Source organism: Pongo abelii, chromosome 11 (assembly GCF_028885655.2).
Source record: "Pongo abelii isolate AG06213 chromosome 11, NHGRI_mPonAbe1-v2.0_pri, whole genome shotgun sequence".
NCBI lineage: Eukaryota > Metazoa > Chordata > Mammalia > Primates > Hominidae > Pongo > Pongo abelii.
This window is the reverse complement of record NC_071996.2, coordinates 139,915,839-139,932,317: the sequence shown is the minus strand read 5'-3', so window position 1 is coordinate 139,932,317 and position 16,479 is coordinate 139,915,839. Positions and strand designations below refer to the sequence as shown.

The window sequence follows — 16,479 nt, the reverse complement described above, 5'->3', positions numbered from 1 at the left end:
TATGTATTTTTAATGAATAAATGAATATAGGAAAGAATGCCATTGGATAATGTAATTGGCAGGTAGACAGAGTGGGACAGGTTTTTTATTATAATCTGTTTAATACTCTGACTTTGTTTAAAACAATGTGTATCATTTCTATACAAGCAAACATTAAGAATTAGAGAAATCTAATGCTCCCATGGGAAGCCAACTCTTGCGACCTGCTGACCGGCCCAAAAGCTCTGAAAACTGTCCACGCCTTTTGTGTAATATCTGTTTCCATTAAGACTGAAAAAGCAAGCAGCGTCCCTCCTAGAAGCAAACCTGGAGTGTCATTTTCCTGGTTGGATGTTGTGGCATTGGACTTGTTATCTGCCAGGTCTTTGGTAACTTAAAGGAATTAAATGTCTTCCTCTTAGAATGCTTTTCTTAAAAATCAAAGGTTTTCCTCTTCAAATAAAACATTAGCATTTTAATCACTAAGATTAACCTCTCCCCCCCCCGCCCCTCTTTCATTGCCCCCCTATGTGTGAAACTGCCTTGGCCTCGCTTTTCACATTCTTAGGATAAAAGCTCTTTCTCCGCTCTAGGAGAGAGTGGGGCAGTTGTTGCCCTTTGAGGGCCATGAATAGCTTCCTGCATTTATAAATGTCCATGAAATTCTTGAAGGGATTGAAAAGTGCCCTGCGCAAAAGTGTCATGAGAAAAGCAAAGTTTCAGTGGAAAACTCAATCCATTTAAACGATCTAGAGAGGAAATGGGCAAAACGGCTCTGTAGTGTTTTATTTTAAATATAGTTGCAACTCCAGAATGAGAATGTGTTCTACCGTACAACTGTTTCTACATAAGTAATCATGGCATGATTTCCCTTCTGTTAAAGATTCTGCCTTCCTTTGATTATTAAATACGTTATTTCCTGATTTTAGTGAATCTAGTGAAAAAGAAAAGTAGCTTCCCATTACTAACAAAGCTGTTTTGTTTAAAGTGCCCTGATGTAACAGGTAGGTGCTGCTATTGCAGAAGATTTAGAAATCCTACAAGGGGGATTGTTATTAGTAAACAGCACGTTATAACACATTTAAACCTTTTCTAGAATTTTCGAGGGAGAATGCTTACAATTTTAACACATAAAAGGAAGCATTGATTCCTTTTCCTATGTTTTATCACTACGTGTTATTCCTACATTTTGAAGTTTTTCACAGTTTAAGCTTATGTACATTTCAGAAAATTTACTAGAAAAGAGCAATTCACTTCAAATGCAGGAGTCGTAAACTCTCCGGGCCTTTGGAGTACATGCATCCTACAAGCTAACCACAAAATCTAAGGGAGTGCAGGGCAAAGAACGAACTTCCACATATTAGTGGCATGAAGCATCTCCTCCACCAATGGGATGCTTCAGACAATGTATGCAATGCTTGTTTTCTATACCCTGGCTCTCGGGCTGGCTCTCACTGGAAAGGATTATGTGTAAGGAGAGTTGTTCAGCCCAGGCTTCCCAGCTGCCTCCTGTAGGCCCACTCCAGCCCATCAGCCTTTTTCGCCTCTTCTCCCCTCTTGTTGTCACACCTGTTTTGGGCTGGCCACCTGCCCCGTGTGAATGAAGACACCCCTTGAACTTTGGCCTCACCTCTGCAGTCACCTTCAGAGTCCCATCTGAGCCCCCTTCCCACCCCCAGCGCTGTGCCCCCAATCCCTGGGCCACCTCTTATAAGACTGCCCTGTCTGGGGAAGGACACCTAAGTGCATTGGTCCTATGAAAAATTTACCACCTTTGTGATTTATTTTTTGTCTGTTTGTAAGCCCACATTAGCCATTCTGAAAGAAATTTGCATCATTTTCTGCATCATTTTCAAAAACCTGCCCAGCTGACCTTGCATCACCACAGGCTGGTCCTCCATATCTCTGTGGCAGAGACGGTGCTCAGCCAGCAATACACACAGCCCTGCCCTTCAGTTTGCTGGTAGGAGGTAGGCTAGCCAAGAGCTCTTGCTGGGTCCTGCTGGAACCCCCACCACCCACCCCGCTCAGACACCTGCTGAGCCATCTGCACTGTAGGCTGTCCGGGAAGTCAGGTGGACCTGCCTCTGCTGTGTGTGGCAAACAACCCCTTCTGCCCAGAAAGTGCTGTGCTCACCTCTGGTATCAGCATCTGCAGCTTGTGAACCCAACCCACTCTTTTTGTTTTTTCTTTTTGAGACAGAGTCTCGCTCTGTTGCCTAGGCTGGAGTCTCAGCTCACTGCAACCTCCGCCTCCTGGATTCAAGCAATTCTCCTGCCTCAGCCTCCTGAGTAGCTGGGATTTCAGGTGCGCGCCACCACACCTGGCTAATTTTTGTATTTTTAGTAGAGACAGGGTTTCACCATGTTGGTCAGGCTGGTCTCGAACTCCTGACCTCGTGATCTGCCCACCTCGGCCTCCCAAAGTGCTGGGATTACAGGCATGAGCCACTGCACCTGGCCAGACCCACCCTTTTTGAAAACTGGAGCTGCATTTCCATGTCCTGTCTTCCTGCAGGTGTCCTGTCCTGAGGGTCCTGACTCTGACCACTAAAGACACAGGCACTGGCCCCAGGGCCCCGATTCCTCTTTGCTGGCATGCACCTGCTTTGGGGCTTTGGGGCATAGCTGTTTCTGGTGTAACTGCTGTCCTGCATTATCCTCTCCCCTCGAGGGGTAGAGAGTGTCAATGAGGTAGGCTAAGACCCTGTGAGATGCTCTGCTTCCTGGGGGATGGCAGCAACTATTTGGGGCTAAACTGGAACTGTATATATTTATTTATATATAAATATTTATTAAAAATAAATTAATTTATTCATATAACTTTATATATTTTATTCCATTTACCATCACCGTATCGGCATGAGGAAGGGGTTATTTTCATTTCTCAGAAAGGGGAATGGTCTCTGCAAAGGCTGTCCCCTGCTAAGGTCACCAGCTGGTAGGTGGTAGGGCAGGGGTTCCACCTGGCCACAAACAGTGGCTCTTGCACCAAGCTGTGCTGCCCCAGGCAGGTGGCAGGTGGCCAAAACCCTCGGGACAATTGTCCTGCCTATTCGCCAGTTCTGAGTTTGCATCAGAATCTCCCCAGTCTTTCCCCACCTCTCCTGAGAGTCTAGCTTTTCCTGGGTCTCACAGCACCTTATCCCTGCCCCTTTCCTTGTTCATCCCTTTTGCCAGTTCCTGGTCCTCTGTGGTTTGTTCAGAGACTCAACCCCTCCTTCCCATTGGTTTGCCCATGTGATTCTCTGGGGAAACTTCTCTATGCTAGGTCTTCATGTTTGATGGCTCTGGGTCTCCGGCAGCCAGATTTGTGCTTCTGTCTGTGACTATGACTTTCCTCCCAATGTAGAGTTAGAGCACCACCCTCTCCCTTCTCGGTCAGTGGGTCATGCCATGCTTGTCAGGGAAGCCATGCTGAGAAGCCTCCTTCATTCATTCACCACCCCACCTGCCTTGGAGGCCTGCAGCCTCTGCTGTCTTCACAAGGGGCAGCCCTTGTCCCTTAGAGGTTGGGAGCCTCTGTCTGTGCCCCGGGTCCTCAGCTGCCTTCCTAGGTTGAAGGTCATCACAGCCCTAAAGGCAGCTCCCAGTGAAGTGGCCAGACTGGGTGGCGGTTGTCAGCTTCACAAATTCCAGCAAATTTCCTTTACATTCTCGACATAGATTCCAGAAAGATGTCTCCTTCCCCAAATGACAAGTCTTGGCTTCCCACGGGAGACCTCTTCCAAGTCCCAGGTCGAGGATCCAGCTATTTCACACCTCAGCATACATTTGGAGCCTCCCTTCTGAGAAAGGAGCTCTATTTCCATTTATTTTAGTGATGAGAAATTATTCTTATTTTGTCTAGGGCCATGTTTCTCCAGGTCCACCCTCCTAACCACCAGGAAGAGGCAAAAGGGAAATTTTAAATATGTGTGATTTCAAAAACATCCAAAAAGTAATTCAGAAATTTAGCTGTTGAATTAGGGAGAAATACTGGGTACTTGTGTGTTTAGTGTTGTCTGTTTTATAATAGGAGGCAAGGGATCATTCCTGGAGAGTTCAACAGGCAACAAAATCTTTCATATTTTAGTGAATCATTTGAAGAAAAAAAGTAAGATAAAACATTACAAAAAAGGTCACCTATGATTGTATAATCCCAGCATTAACATATTGTTTTTACATGATTATAATAATACAGTAGAATACTATTTATCACACTTAAAAAATATTGAGTAAACTAAAACTCAATATTTTTACATCAGCAGTTTTTTTTTCTTTTTTTAGTGTATTTACAAGCACATATATGAATCTCATCTGTCCAGCTTATTTTATTCAAACTTTTATCCTATGCAATAGCATATAAAGTTAGGCTTATGTTTATATTGCAGTAACTTACAATTAACCTATGTCTTTTTAAAATTTCATTAACCTGTATCTTTTTAAAATTTTTTCTTTTTCTTTTTCTTTACCCTTCTGGAGTATAGAAATCTGGATGAAAAAAGATGAGTCTTGGAATTTCTCTCAGGACTATGATCCAGAACTGATCAAAGAGGAGAAACGGAAAGAAGTAGAGTCAGAGATCAGGATACAGGTACGGCTACGTTTATGGTGTAGTAACAGCAAATCATTTACTTCAACCATTGTGCTTCTTTACAATTTCCTACTAATGACCCACCCCATAACTTAAGGGATTTTTAAACTTCACAAACAAAACACAAGACATGCAAAGTGACTTAAAAGTAGTATGTTTTGTATTCTCCTAGGTTGATGAGTTGATGAGACAGGAACTTGAAAACTTAAAGCTAGCTGTGGACAGAGAAAGGGAGCGCCCAATGAAAGCAGGAAAGAAAAAGGACAAGGTGAGTGGGGAAGGAGCCTGCAGAGGGGTGAGGTGGAGCGGATTCAGTCATGAAAAGCAGCTCCTGACATGCTGTGGCATGTCCAGGAGGGCTGCCTATTGCCAGGACACCTCACGGGGAAACATGCCTGCCTTTGGTAAATTTAATTGGTCCACCATTTAACCTCTGGGCCTGTGGATTCATAAATAGGATAAACCCAACCATCTGAGAGTAACATCTCCCCAGCCCCGGTCAGTTGCAGATTCATATTACCCAAGCCCCACTGATAGAATGGGAACTATCAAAAGAGCCAAAGCACATTCCCCAAACAGTCCCCCAACTGTACCTGTACATAGATCTATAATGGAGGCCAATGGTAATGAGCAGGTTTTTGTGAGTGAGGGAATCACAGGGAAAGGAATTGGATGAACTGGAAGTGTAAGTTGCCACCAATCCATCTCACAGTGGTTTAGAGTAGCTAGTTAGATCAGGGTATTTGAAGTTCATTTAGTTTGGCCCCTGCTTCTACCTTCATTCCAGAGACAGCCCTGTCATTGGGGCCAGAATACCCAAGGTAGAGGGCGGAGAGTTCTTCTCCCTGTCAGTGCTGGCATGAGCATAGGCAGCCTTTGCTTCTGTGGCAGCTTTCTCCACGTTCCATGACTGAGCCGCTCTTCCTGTGATTCACACATTTTCTTAGAGGTTTCCACACATTCAGCTGCATTTGTGACTACTTTTGCTAGATCAGGGGCCATGCATGTGGTCTTTTTAGGATGACTGGCTCTTGATCCATTTTGTGTTGATATTATGGTTTAACCCTGAAGGCAACTGAATTGGTGTTCTGAAGATCTTTCACTGTAAGCTGAAAACACCAATTTAATAACCATCCATAGATGAAAGTACCTTCACAAGAGCTCTGGGATTCAGGTGAGAGGCTGCAGCACCTGGGTGGAGCACAGAATCATAAAAAAAAGATGCATTGAAGAGAGTAAGAATGAAAGTTTCACTTTACCCATGTCACCCCAAAGCCCACACAGCCTAGTGCCAAGAGAGATCTCCTAGACCCATGAGTTTTATCTTGGAAGAAAGGGACAGAGAAGTGAACATCTGACTTCACCACAGAGCTCAGCACCAGGCCAGTGAACCCCAGTACCATGGGCCTCCCACAAACCCTGACACCAGGCCCACCCACAAAAATCAGCACTGGGCCTGTCTTTGGACCCCAGAACCATGGGCCTCCCACAAACCCTGGGTGTGCCTTGCTTCTATGGCAGCTTTCTCCACTTTTGTGGTGTAGTAATAGCAAGTCATTTACTGCAACCATTGTGCTTCTTTATTTTTGTGGGCCCACCCACAAAAATCAGCGTTGGGCCTGTCTTTGGATCCCAGAACCAGAAAAGAATCAAAGTATATCACTACAAAACATCATTAAGTTACAAAGCAACTTGTAACTTGAGAGAGGAACAAAAGAACCTCAAAATAGAAATAAACCTAACAAAATGGCAAAAGTAAGTCCTTACCTTTCAAAAAATACTTCAGATGTATATGGATTAAACTCACCAATCAAAAGATACAGAGTCACTGAATGGATTTTAAAAATCCAACTATATGCTATATACATGTGATTCATTTCAGATTTAGGGACACAGGCTGAAAGTGAAGGGATCGAAAAAAGATATCTCATGCAAATAATAAGCAAAAGAGAGAAGAAATGGCTATACTTAGACAAAATAGACTTCAAATCAAAAACTATCACGAGACCAAAAAGATCATTAACTAATGATAAAAGGGTCAATTCAATAGGAAGATATAACAATTATATATACACCTTTAATCAAAGCACCTAAATATATATAGCAAATACTAACATATCTGAAGGGAGAAATAGACAGCAATACAATAATAGTAGGAGAACTCACTATCCCACTCTCAGTAATGAATATATCATCCAGACAGAAAATCAATAAGGAAACAGCAGACTTGAATAATACTAGGGACCAAATAGTCCTAACAGTTATTCTACCCAACAGCACCAGAATACACATTCTTCTCGAGTATGCATGGAACATTCTCCAGGATATATCACATGCTAAGTCACAAAACAAGTCTTAATAAGTATAAGAATATTGAAAACATTCCAAGTAACTTCCAACTGCAATGAAATGAAACTAGAAATCAATAACAAAAAGAATACAGAAAAATTCACAAATATGCGGAAATTAAACAACACACTCTTGAACAACCATTGAGTCAAAGAAAAAAATTCGCAGGGAAATTAGAAAATATCTCAAGACAAAAATGACAACACAACATACCAAGAATTATAGGATGTAGCAAAGGCAATACTAAAAGGGAAGTTTTTCACAATAAATGCCTATATTAAAAAAGAACAATCTCAAATAACCAACATACCTCAAGGAACTAGAACAAGAGGGGAATATTAAACCCAAAGCTAGCACAAGACAGGAAATAACAAAGATTAGAGCAGAAATCCATGAAATAGAGAATAGATAGACAATAGGAAAAAATGATAAAACTAAGAGCTGGTTTTCTGAAAGGATTTTAAAAATTGACAAACTCTATGCTAGAGACTAAGAAAAAGATGAGATTTAAATAAATTCAGAAATAGAACAGAAGAAATTACAACCAATGTCAAAGAAACAAAAAAGATCATAAGAGACTATTATGAACAATTATATGCTAATAAGTTGGACAACCTAGAAGAAATGGATACATTCTTAGAAATATACAACCTACCAAGACCAAATCTAGAAGAAATAGAAAGCTTCAACACACCAATAACAAATAAAGAGGTTAAATCAGTACTCCAAAACCTTCCTGGGATCCTGGAAAACAAAAGGATATTAGGGAAAAATTAGTGGAAACCTAATAAACTTCGGGTTTTTATTGATAATATTGTACCAATGTTGGTTTCTTAGTTGTGACAAATGTCCCATACTTGATGTAAGATGTTAATGTGGAAAATTATGTGAGAGGTATTTCTGTACTGTTTTTGTAGTTTTTCTGTAAATCTAAAACTATTATAAGATTAAAAGGTTTTGTTTACAGATGACATTGTTTTCTTGTGGAAAATCCCAAGGAATCTACAAACTCCAAATCAACTTACATCAGCAAGGGTGCAGGATATAAGATAAACATGCAAAAATCAATTGTATTTCTACATATCGTCAATGAATACATAGACACCAAAGTTAAAATGGAATGTGATTTTTAAATCACTCAAAAAATGAAATACATATGTGTAAATCTAACAAAACAGGTGTAGGACTTGTATGTTAAAACTGCACAATGCCAGTAAAGAAATCAAAGCAGATCTGAATAGACAGACATACCATATTCATGAATTGGAAGACTCAACATAGTAAAAAATGTCCATTAGGATATTTTTATAGGATAGGATTAATGCAATTCTACCAAAATCCCAGAAATATAATTTGTAGACATAGACAAGTTTATTCTAAAATTTATATGGAAAGGTAATGGAACTAGAATAACTAAAGCAATTTTGAAAAAGAAGAATAAAGTGAGAAGGACCAATTTACTCAATTTTAAGGCTTATCATATAGCTACAATAATCAAGACTGTATGCTATTGGTAAAGAGCTAAACACATAGATCAATGGAACAGGACAGAGATTCTAGAAATAGGCCCACGCAAGCATGCCTACCTGACTTTTGATGAAGGTGCAAAAGCAATTCAAAGGAGGAAAGATACACTTTTGAATAAGTAGTGCCAGAGTAACTGGAGATCCATAAGCAAAAAGAAATGGACCTCAACCTAAGTCTCATACATTATATAAAAATTAATTCAAAATGGGTCACAGACTTAACTTTTAGAAAAACAAAAAGAGAAGACTTTGGGGGCTAGGCTAGATAAAGAGTTCTTAGAATTAGCATCCAAAACACAATTTTTAAAAGGAAATATTGGACTTCATCAAAACTAAAGATGATTGCTCTGTGAAAGACCCTGTTAAGAGGATAAAAAGACAAGCTACAGACTGGGAGGAAATATCTGCAAACCACATATCTGACAAAGATCTAGTATTCATATACTAGACATATATAGAACTCTGAAACATATAAACATATAAAGAACTCAAAACTCAAAAGTTAAGAAACAAGCAACACGATTAGAAAACGAGTGAAAGACATAAAGAGACATCACACTGAAGAAGATGTACAGATGGCAAATAAGCACATGAAATAAGCACATTTGAAGCATGTCCCTCTAGGCTGTCACAAGTACCTGAGTGCAAAGCCCCTTGGGAACTAGAGGTAGACTGTTGCCTGGCCCTGAGGGCTCCAGATTTGGGGCTAGATGCTAACAGAGAAAGGCAATTGGGTACTGCCTTAGTCTGTTCAGACTGCTATAACAACGTTCTTAGGCTGAGTAATTTATAAACAACAGAAATTAATAGCTCATAGTTCTGGGAGCTGGGAAGTCCAAGATCAAGACACCAGCAGACTCGATGTCTAGTGATTTTGTGTCTGGTGAGGCCTCATTATCCACTTCAAAGATGGTTCCTTCTAGCTGTGTCTTCACATGGTGGAAGGGGTGAACAAGCTCCCTCAGACCTCTCCATGACCGTGGAACCCTTGTGACCTAATTGCCTCCCAAAGGCCCCATCTCTTAATACCAGCACCTTGGGGGTAGGTTTCAACTCATGAATTTTGGGGGAACACAAGCATTCAGCTTATATCAGTCACCAAAGGTGAGCACAGCTTGACTCTGTATGTCCACACTGCACTCTCATCCTTTGTGGGACACCAAGCCAGAGCCCAGAAAGTCAGAATGCTCTTCCCTGTTTGGAATTTGGCCCTGTGCAAGTTCCACAGTGGGGACCTCACGTCTGTCCACACAAGGACACACCACATAAGCAACTTGGGATTTTCCAGGCTAGTCCCTACGTTCATGATAACACGGCAGCTCCGTGTTCACGCCACCACAATTAACTTTCCACCTCCCACCACCCCCAGAAAACAACGTGCTTAGCTAATTTCTAGGACTTATTTGCTTGCTTGTTTTGACTAAATTGTTGGTTATTTCCTTTTTTTTCGAAAGAAGAAAGGAAAGAAAGGCAAAAAGAAAGAGAAAAAGGCAAAGAAGGATAAAGATCTGACAGCTGACAGGTGAGAAATGGACTTGTTATGTTGTGATGCACATGAGAAGCCCCAGAGAAGAGCACAGGAAACCCCGAGTGCGCCCCCTCTGTGATGCCACGCCCTGTTCATCCTCCACAGTCCCGGAGTGGTGGGAGCCACCTCTAAGTCCTACAAATCCCAGACTGGAAAGATGCCTGAGTGGCCCAGAAGGCAAACCTGGACCCCCATGGCTTCTGACGTCATAACATTTTTTTAAGTTTTAAAATTCATGGAAGAGGTGTTCTTTAAATTATTTGTTTAAGAAATAACACCCTGGTGAGGCTTTTGAGGAAATACGGAGACTCTGAGTTCTCACAGGGCAGGAATCTGCGCGAGCGCCTCTGCTGAGGCCGTTGCTCCTGCCGCGGAAGGAATGAGAGCAGTGAGGCCCAGTCTCAGGAAGGGCTGTGTCCTTTCTCGGAACTTCATGGGCCCAGCTTCAGCGCAGGACGAATGAATTCAAGTGTTCATTTTTAACTTGAAGTGGCCTGAAAGTACTTTAACATTGAAAATAAACAGTACCTAGGATTTCACATATTATCAAGGAATTTAATTAAAATCCCTAATAAATAATGTGGGAAGTAATTTTGAATGTATATTTTTCTTCCCTTGGGTCTTAATGGGTCAACACCTGTCGCTCCCCTGTTGGGGGTTCTCTCCCCTCCCTTGGTCCTGTCGCTCTTCTGTTTGGGGGTTCCCTCCCTTCTCCCTTGGTCTTGTCGCTTCCCTGTTTGGGGGTTCCCTTCCCTCTCCCTTGGTCCTGTCACTCTTCTGTTTGGGGGTTCCCTCCCCTCTCCCTTGGTCCTGTTGCTCCCCTGTTTGGGGGGTCCCTCCCCTCTCCCTTGGTCCTGTCACTCTTCTGTTTGGGGGTTCCCTCCCTTCTCCCTTGGTCTCGTCGCTCCCCTGTTTGGGGGGTCCCTCCCCTCTCCCTTGGTCCTGTCACTCTTCTGTTTGGGGGTTCCCTCCCCTCTCCCTTGGTCCTGTCACTCTTCTGTTTGGGGGTTCCCTCCCCTCTCCCTTGGTCCTGTCGCTCCCCTGTTTGGGGGGGTCCCTCCTCTCTCCCTTGGTCCTGTCACTCTTCTGTTTGGGGGTTCCCTCCCCTCTCCCTTGGTCCTGTCACTCTTCTGTTTGGGGGGTCCCTCCTCTCTCCCTTGGTCCTGTCACTCTTCTGTTTGGGGGTTCCCTCCCCTCTCCCTTGGTCTCATTGCTCCCCTGTTTGAGGGTTCCCTCCCCTCTCCCTTGGTCCTGTCACTCTTCTATTTGGGGGTTCCCTCCCTTCTCCCTTGGTCTCATCGCTCCCCTCTTTGGGGGTTCCCTCCCCTCTCCCTTGGTCCTGTTGCTCCCCTGTTTGGGGGTTCCCTCCCCTTTCCCTTGGTCCTGTTGCTGCCCTGTTTGGGGGTTCCCTCCCCTCTCCCTTTGTCCTGTCACTCTTCTGTTTGGGGGCTCCCTCCCCCCTTGGTCCTATTGCTCTTGTTTAGGGGTTCCCTCCCTTGGTCCTGTCACTTTTCTGTTTGGGGGTTCCCTCCCTTCTCCCTTGGTCCTGTCACTCTTCTGTTTGGGGGTTCCCTCCCCTTCCCTTGGTCCTGTCACTCTTCTGTTTGGGGGTTCCCTCCCCTTCCCTTAGTGCTGTCGCTACCCTGTTTGGGGGTTCCTGCTTCTCCCTGTGTCCCAGCATTACTCTCCCCAAACTCTGTTGGAGGGAAGCTCTGTGAGGGAGAAAGCCCTGCCTAGAGCTCTCTGCGGGGGAAGAGGAGGCCAGAGCACCCAGAGGGGCACCAGACATCTGTGGCCTCCAGGGAGGCCAGAACACTGCCGCGGCCCTGGCAAGCAGCCCCTGGAAACACAGTCGGAGGGAGTGTGGGTTTCTGCTCTCTAGAGAAATGGCTGTCACGGGACATCCATAGGGGGAGGGGCTGCAGGTTTCTCCACTCAAGGCTCCATTGGTTGAGAAGCAGTTCCAGGTTGAGATGCTGTGGCTGACTGCTGCCTAAGAAGCAGCTGGTCAGCGTTTTGAGTCTCAGGTGCCCCAGTTCGTGGGGAGGTACACATCTGTCCATGCATAAACACCGGCACCTCCTGGGGCAGATTTGGGGGGCAGAGGGGCCTCGGAGTCCCATCCCTTGAGGAAGGTGCAGCCCATGCTCACACACAGTGCCACGGTGTCTTCTACTAGCTTTTTTTTTTTTTTTTTTTTTTTTTTTTGAGGCAGAGTCTCGCTGTATTGCCCAGGCTGGAGAGAACTTGCGCCATCTCAGCTCACTGCAACCTGCGCCTCTGGCGTTCAAGCGATTCTCCTGCCTCAGCCTCCTGAGTAGCTGGGATTACAGTTGCCCACCACCAGGCCCAGCTAATTTTTTTGTATTTTTAGTAGAGATGGGGTTTCACCATGTTGGCCAGCCTGGCTTGAACTCCTGACTTCAAATGATCTGCCCACCCTAGCCTCCCAATGTGCAAGCGTTACAGGTGTGAGCCATCACGCCTAGCCTCAGACCTTCTTAATATCATTTGTTCGATTATGTTAGAGAATCTTCTTCAAATTTATGTTAATGTTTTATGCGTATATTAAGTGTTTATATTAAATAAGTATTCAAGTTAAAACACTACAGTTGATACTTCCTTGATATTTATGGGTCAAATATTGCTATCCCAAATTCCACTAAATTAAATATTTCTTAACTTTCAGCAGAGGGCATACTACTTTAAATATGTTTGATGCAATACAACTCCAGTCATCCAAAGACTGGGGTCATTGGATTAACATTTCCCCGAATAGTATTTGGCTTGGGTCTAACTGATATTCTTGGTTATCTTTTAATCACACTAACTTGGATCACAGGACAGTCAGAAGAACTGTCTAAATAAAGTTGTATTTACAATTCTGAACTTATAGAAACACCAGAGTAGGATGGAAGAATAAAGAAGAGGAAAAGACAAAACATCTCGAATGATTATACTGAATAATATTTGAGTTTAACCTATCTAATTTCTGCAAGCTAAACCCCAGCAAGTATCATTGGGAGTTTCATCCGTTATGTGGGATACTATGTCCATTTTTTTCTCAATTAGTATCAATTACCAGTGTACTGGCTATATGCCCAAGGTCCTTTTAGAGAAGTGGTTTTGACATCTGTAAACACTCTGTAAAGTATAACACCCTCCTAAAAAATCATCACCCTCATTGCTTTAGACGTTTTATCTTCCATGTAAGAATTATCTTCAGTATAAGCCTTTGTTCTTTGTAGATGTTTCTTTCAAACAATTGTGCAATTGGGTTAAAAGGAAACGTAAATTTCACAAAGGATTAATGATGTACTACAGCTTGCAGATGCTAGCCGAATATATAATTATAGGTCCATTGCTTTACTATTATTGGGTAATTTCTAATTCATATTTGTGCTATCATGAAGACTGATGGAAGGGCAGACTGCAGGAGTTATAGCTGGTCCCAGACGCCCAAATATATCATTCTTATTAATGGGAAACATCAGATACACACATGGATGAGTGAAAGCATTGTTTTTAAAAAGCCTAATTTATCCCCAAATTGTAGAAACACTTCAGAAATCCTTTTATTTGCATATGAACAAATGTAATTCGAAATAGATCTGGTTTAAGTTCTCCACATATGTTATCATTAACAGAAATACTGCTGATTTCTGTGTGTGTGCCTCTGGAACAGACGCTCTGCTTTCTCCCCAGGACCATCGAGTCTCTGTATAAGGAACTGGTGGAAGAAGGATTACTGATCCCGGCTCTGAAAGTCAACCTCTCTGATTACATTGGTGAGTACACAGAGAATAATGCATGTATGTGTCACGTGTCACCTCTTGTGTTTTGAAATCCCAGCAGCCAGAAATATGTTTTATTTACATTTTTGTTCAAGCCAAAACCTGGCCCATGGTGGCTCCTGGTAAATGTTTGTTGGATTGAATTGATTCAAATAACCTAAGAGGATGCTGTGAACTAATAGATTCTCTTAATAAAATGGTTGCAGCTCTCTCCCCTAACGTAATAGAAGCAGGTTTTTAACCTACTAGCAAGGTTCCTTGGTGCATTCTTTCTGGCATAATCTGATTTAAGGAAATGGGGAATTGTTTATGATTTCACTTGTAAAAAATGCGCCTGGGCAGCACCTAAGGCTTCCACAACAGAATCCTTACTGGAGGAATTCTTTCCAAAAGATACCTTCCAATAGAGACACAAATATTGGGGAGGAATGAGGTGGGGACATTTGTTATCACAGCCTCACCTGATGGTTTTCTCTAAATTTTTTAAAAACACCATGATGACCTGAAAACACACTTAAAGCTTAAAATTCCTCACAACTGTACCACCCTAATGCAGTTATTAGTTTTACTTTTATGAAGAAATTACCCCCAATGAATGACAGCATTCTCCTACATAACCACAGAAGGAAAACCACTCAGAAAATCAAATGCAATACTGTTACCTAATGTACAGTGAACCTTCAGCTTTCCCAATTGTCCTGACAATGTCCTGTATAAATATTTGTCCTTCTCCATCCAAAATCCAGCCAAGGATGGTGCAAGTGATTGTTGTGTCTCTTCCGTCTCCCGTAATTCCTTCCATCAGGAACAGTTTCCCAGCCTTCCGCCATCTTTCACAACACTGACATTTTTGAAGAGTCTGAGCTGTTCACAGACTGTCTCTCAATTGAATGTGTGTCATGGTGTCCTCATTATTCGATTCAGGTTAAACATTTTGACAGGAAAACGATGGTGTCTCCCTGTCAGTGTTTCCCACTGGGGGCACTTAATGCCACTTTGTCCCATCAGCGGTGAGGTTAAGTTCTTCTCTTTCTATCATTCCTTCTACATTGAATAGATATCATTCTTCTGTAAGGAAGTGTGGAATCTTTTAAAGTTGTGTTATCAGTGTAGACACATGGATTCTTTTTTTATTCACTGTATTATCATCTGTCCCTATCATTATCCATCCTGATATTTACATTGACCCAATTTTGCTCTGTGAGGGCAAGAAGGCTGGCATTCTCCTTTGATCAAAGGGTGGTTATTTTAATCTCTTTGCAAGACAGCCTTGTTTTTTTCTTGAGGGCTTAAAGGAGCCCTCACGTTTCCTAATAGCATAAGAATTTTGCCAGAATATTTATTAAGATATGTTTTGGGTTTCTATTTATTTTACTTTCTGTGTTTCTTCTTCAACTGCTGGAGAATTTTCTCCTGTACCTTGATTCTGTTTTGTTAATTCTGTTAATATTTTTAAATGGCTATTTTTAACAGAACCGTCTCTTATTTGTGGTTTGGATTTCTGAACAAAAGATCCTAGTGCCGAGTACAGTGCCTGGCACGTGGTAGATTCTTATTACCTATGTGCAGACTGACTTCTCAACTAATTATTAATTTCTCATCCCTTCTGAACTTTTTCAATGATCTGTCAATTTCCAGGAAGCATCTTTAAGACGCCTGAGATCAAAGTGGAGTCAGCCGTTTAAGAGTGACCCTGATATGGTTTAGATCTGTGTGCCCACCAAACCTCCTGTAGAATTACAATCCCCAGTATTGGAGACAGGGCCTTGTGGGAGGTGAACGGATCATGGGGACAGTTTCTCATGAACGGTTCAGTACCATCCTCCTTGGGACTTTCCTCATGGTAGTGAGTTCTCACGAGATCTGGTCGGTAGCAGGCTGGACACAGTGGCTCACACCTGTAATCCCAGCACTTTGGGAGGCCAAGGTGGACGGATCACCTGAGGTCAGGAGTTTGAGACCAGCCTGACCAACATGGAGAAACCCCATCTCTACTAAAAAAAAAAAAAAAAAAAAGTCATGGCACACGCCTGTAATCCCAGCTACTTAGGAGGCTGAGGCAGGAGAATCGCTTGAACCCGGGAGGTGGAGGTTGTGGTGAGCCGAGATCGCGCCATTGCACTCCAGCCTGGGTAACAAGAGCGAAACACCATCTCAAAAAATAATAATAATAAAAATAAAAACATAAAAATAAAAGTGTGTAGCACCTCCCCCTTTTCTCTCGCTTGCTTTCATTCTCACAATGTGAGACGTCTTGCTCCGCCTTTGCCTTGTGTCATGATTGTAAGTTTCCTGAGGCCTCCCCAGAAGCTGAGCAGATGCCAGCATCATGCTTCCTGTATAACCTGCAGAACCGTGAGCCAATTAAACGTCTTTTATTTATAAATTACCCAGTCTTGGGTATTTCTTTATAGCAATTCAAGAACAAATTCATACAGACTCTAAGTGAAAATGACTTAATCTAACCAAAGTAGTCAAATATCCACCAAAATCTGGCACACTTTGACCTTGTCCATATTTTCATTTTTTCACTTGTCCATATTTTCATTTTTTCCCAGTTAAGGTCCTTAGCTTGAAAGATGGCAGTGTATCTTCCCAAATCCCCACATAGTAAAATAGAGCAACTAGAAAACAAGACCAAAACCCCCCAGGCAACACTTGCACCAAAACTAAATGACAAGTTTTCCCCATTGAGCCCCAAAGTACAAGCTTTAGGGACACCAAAGG

At 42.6% G+C, this 16,479-nt stretch overlaps 1 protein-coding gene across 5 annotated transcripts in view; it reads left to right on the top strand.

Annotated features, from left to right (window-relative positions):
* IQCA1 (IQ motif containing with AAA domain 1) overlaps window positions 1–16,479 on the top strand; it is a 170,252-nt gene that overhangs the window by 106,107 nt on the left and 47,666 nt on the right. For 3 of the 5 annotated variants that reach the window (XM_009238278.3, XM_054550024.2, XM_054550023.2), the window contains exons 10-13: window positions 4,449–4,555; window positions 4,728–4,823; window positions 9,885–9,952; window positions 13,664–13,746. In XM_009238278.3, coding sequence (XP_009236553.3) covers window positions 4,449–4,555; window positions 4,728–4,823; window positions 9,885–9,952; window positions 13,664–13,746 — 354 coding nt within the window. The remainder of the gene's footprint in view (window positions 1–4,448; window positions 4,556–4,727; window positions 4,824–9,884; window positions 9,953–13,663; window positions 13,747–16,479) is intronic. The other 2 variants (XM_063713148.1, XM_024243837.3) reach the window with 1 other exon arrangement.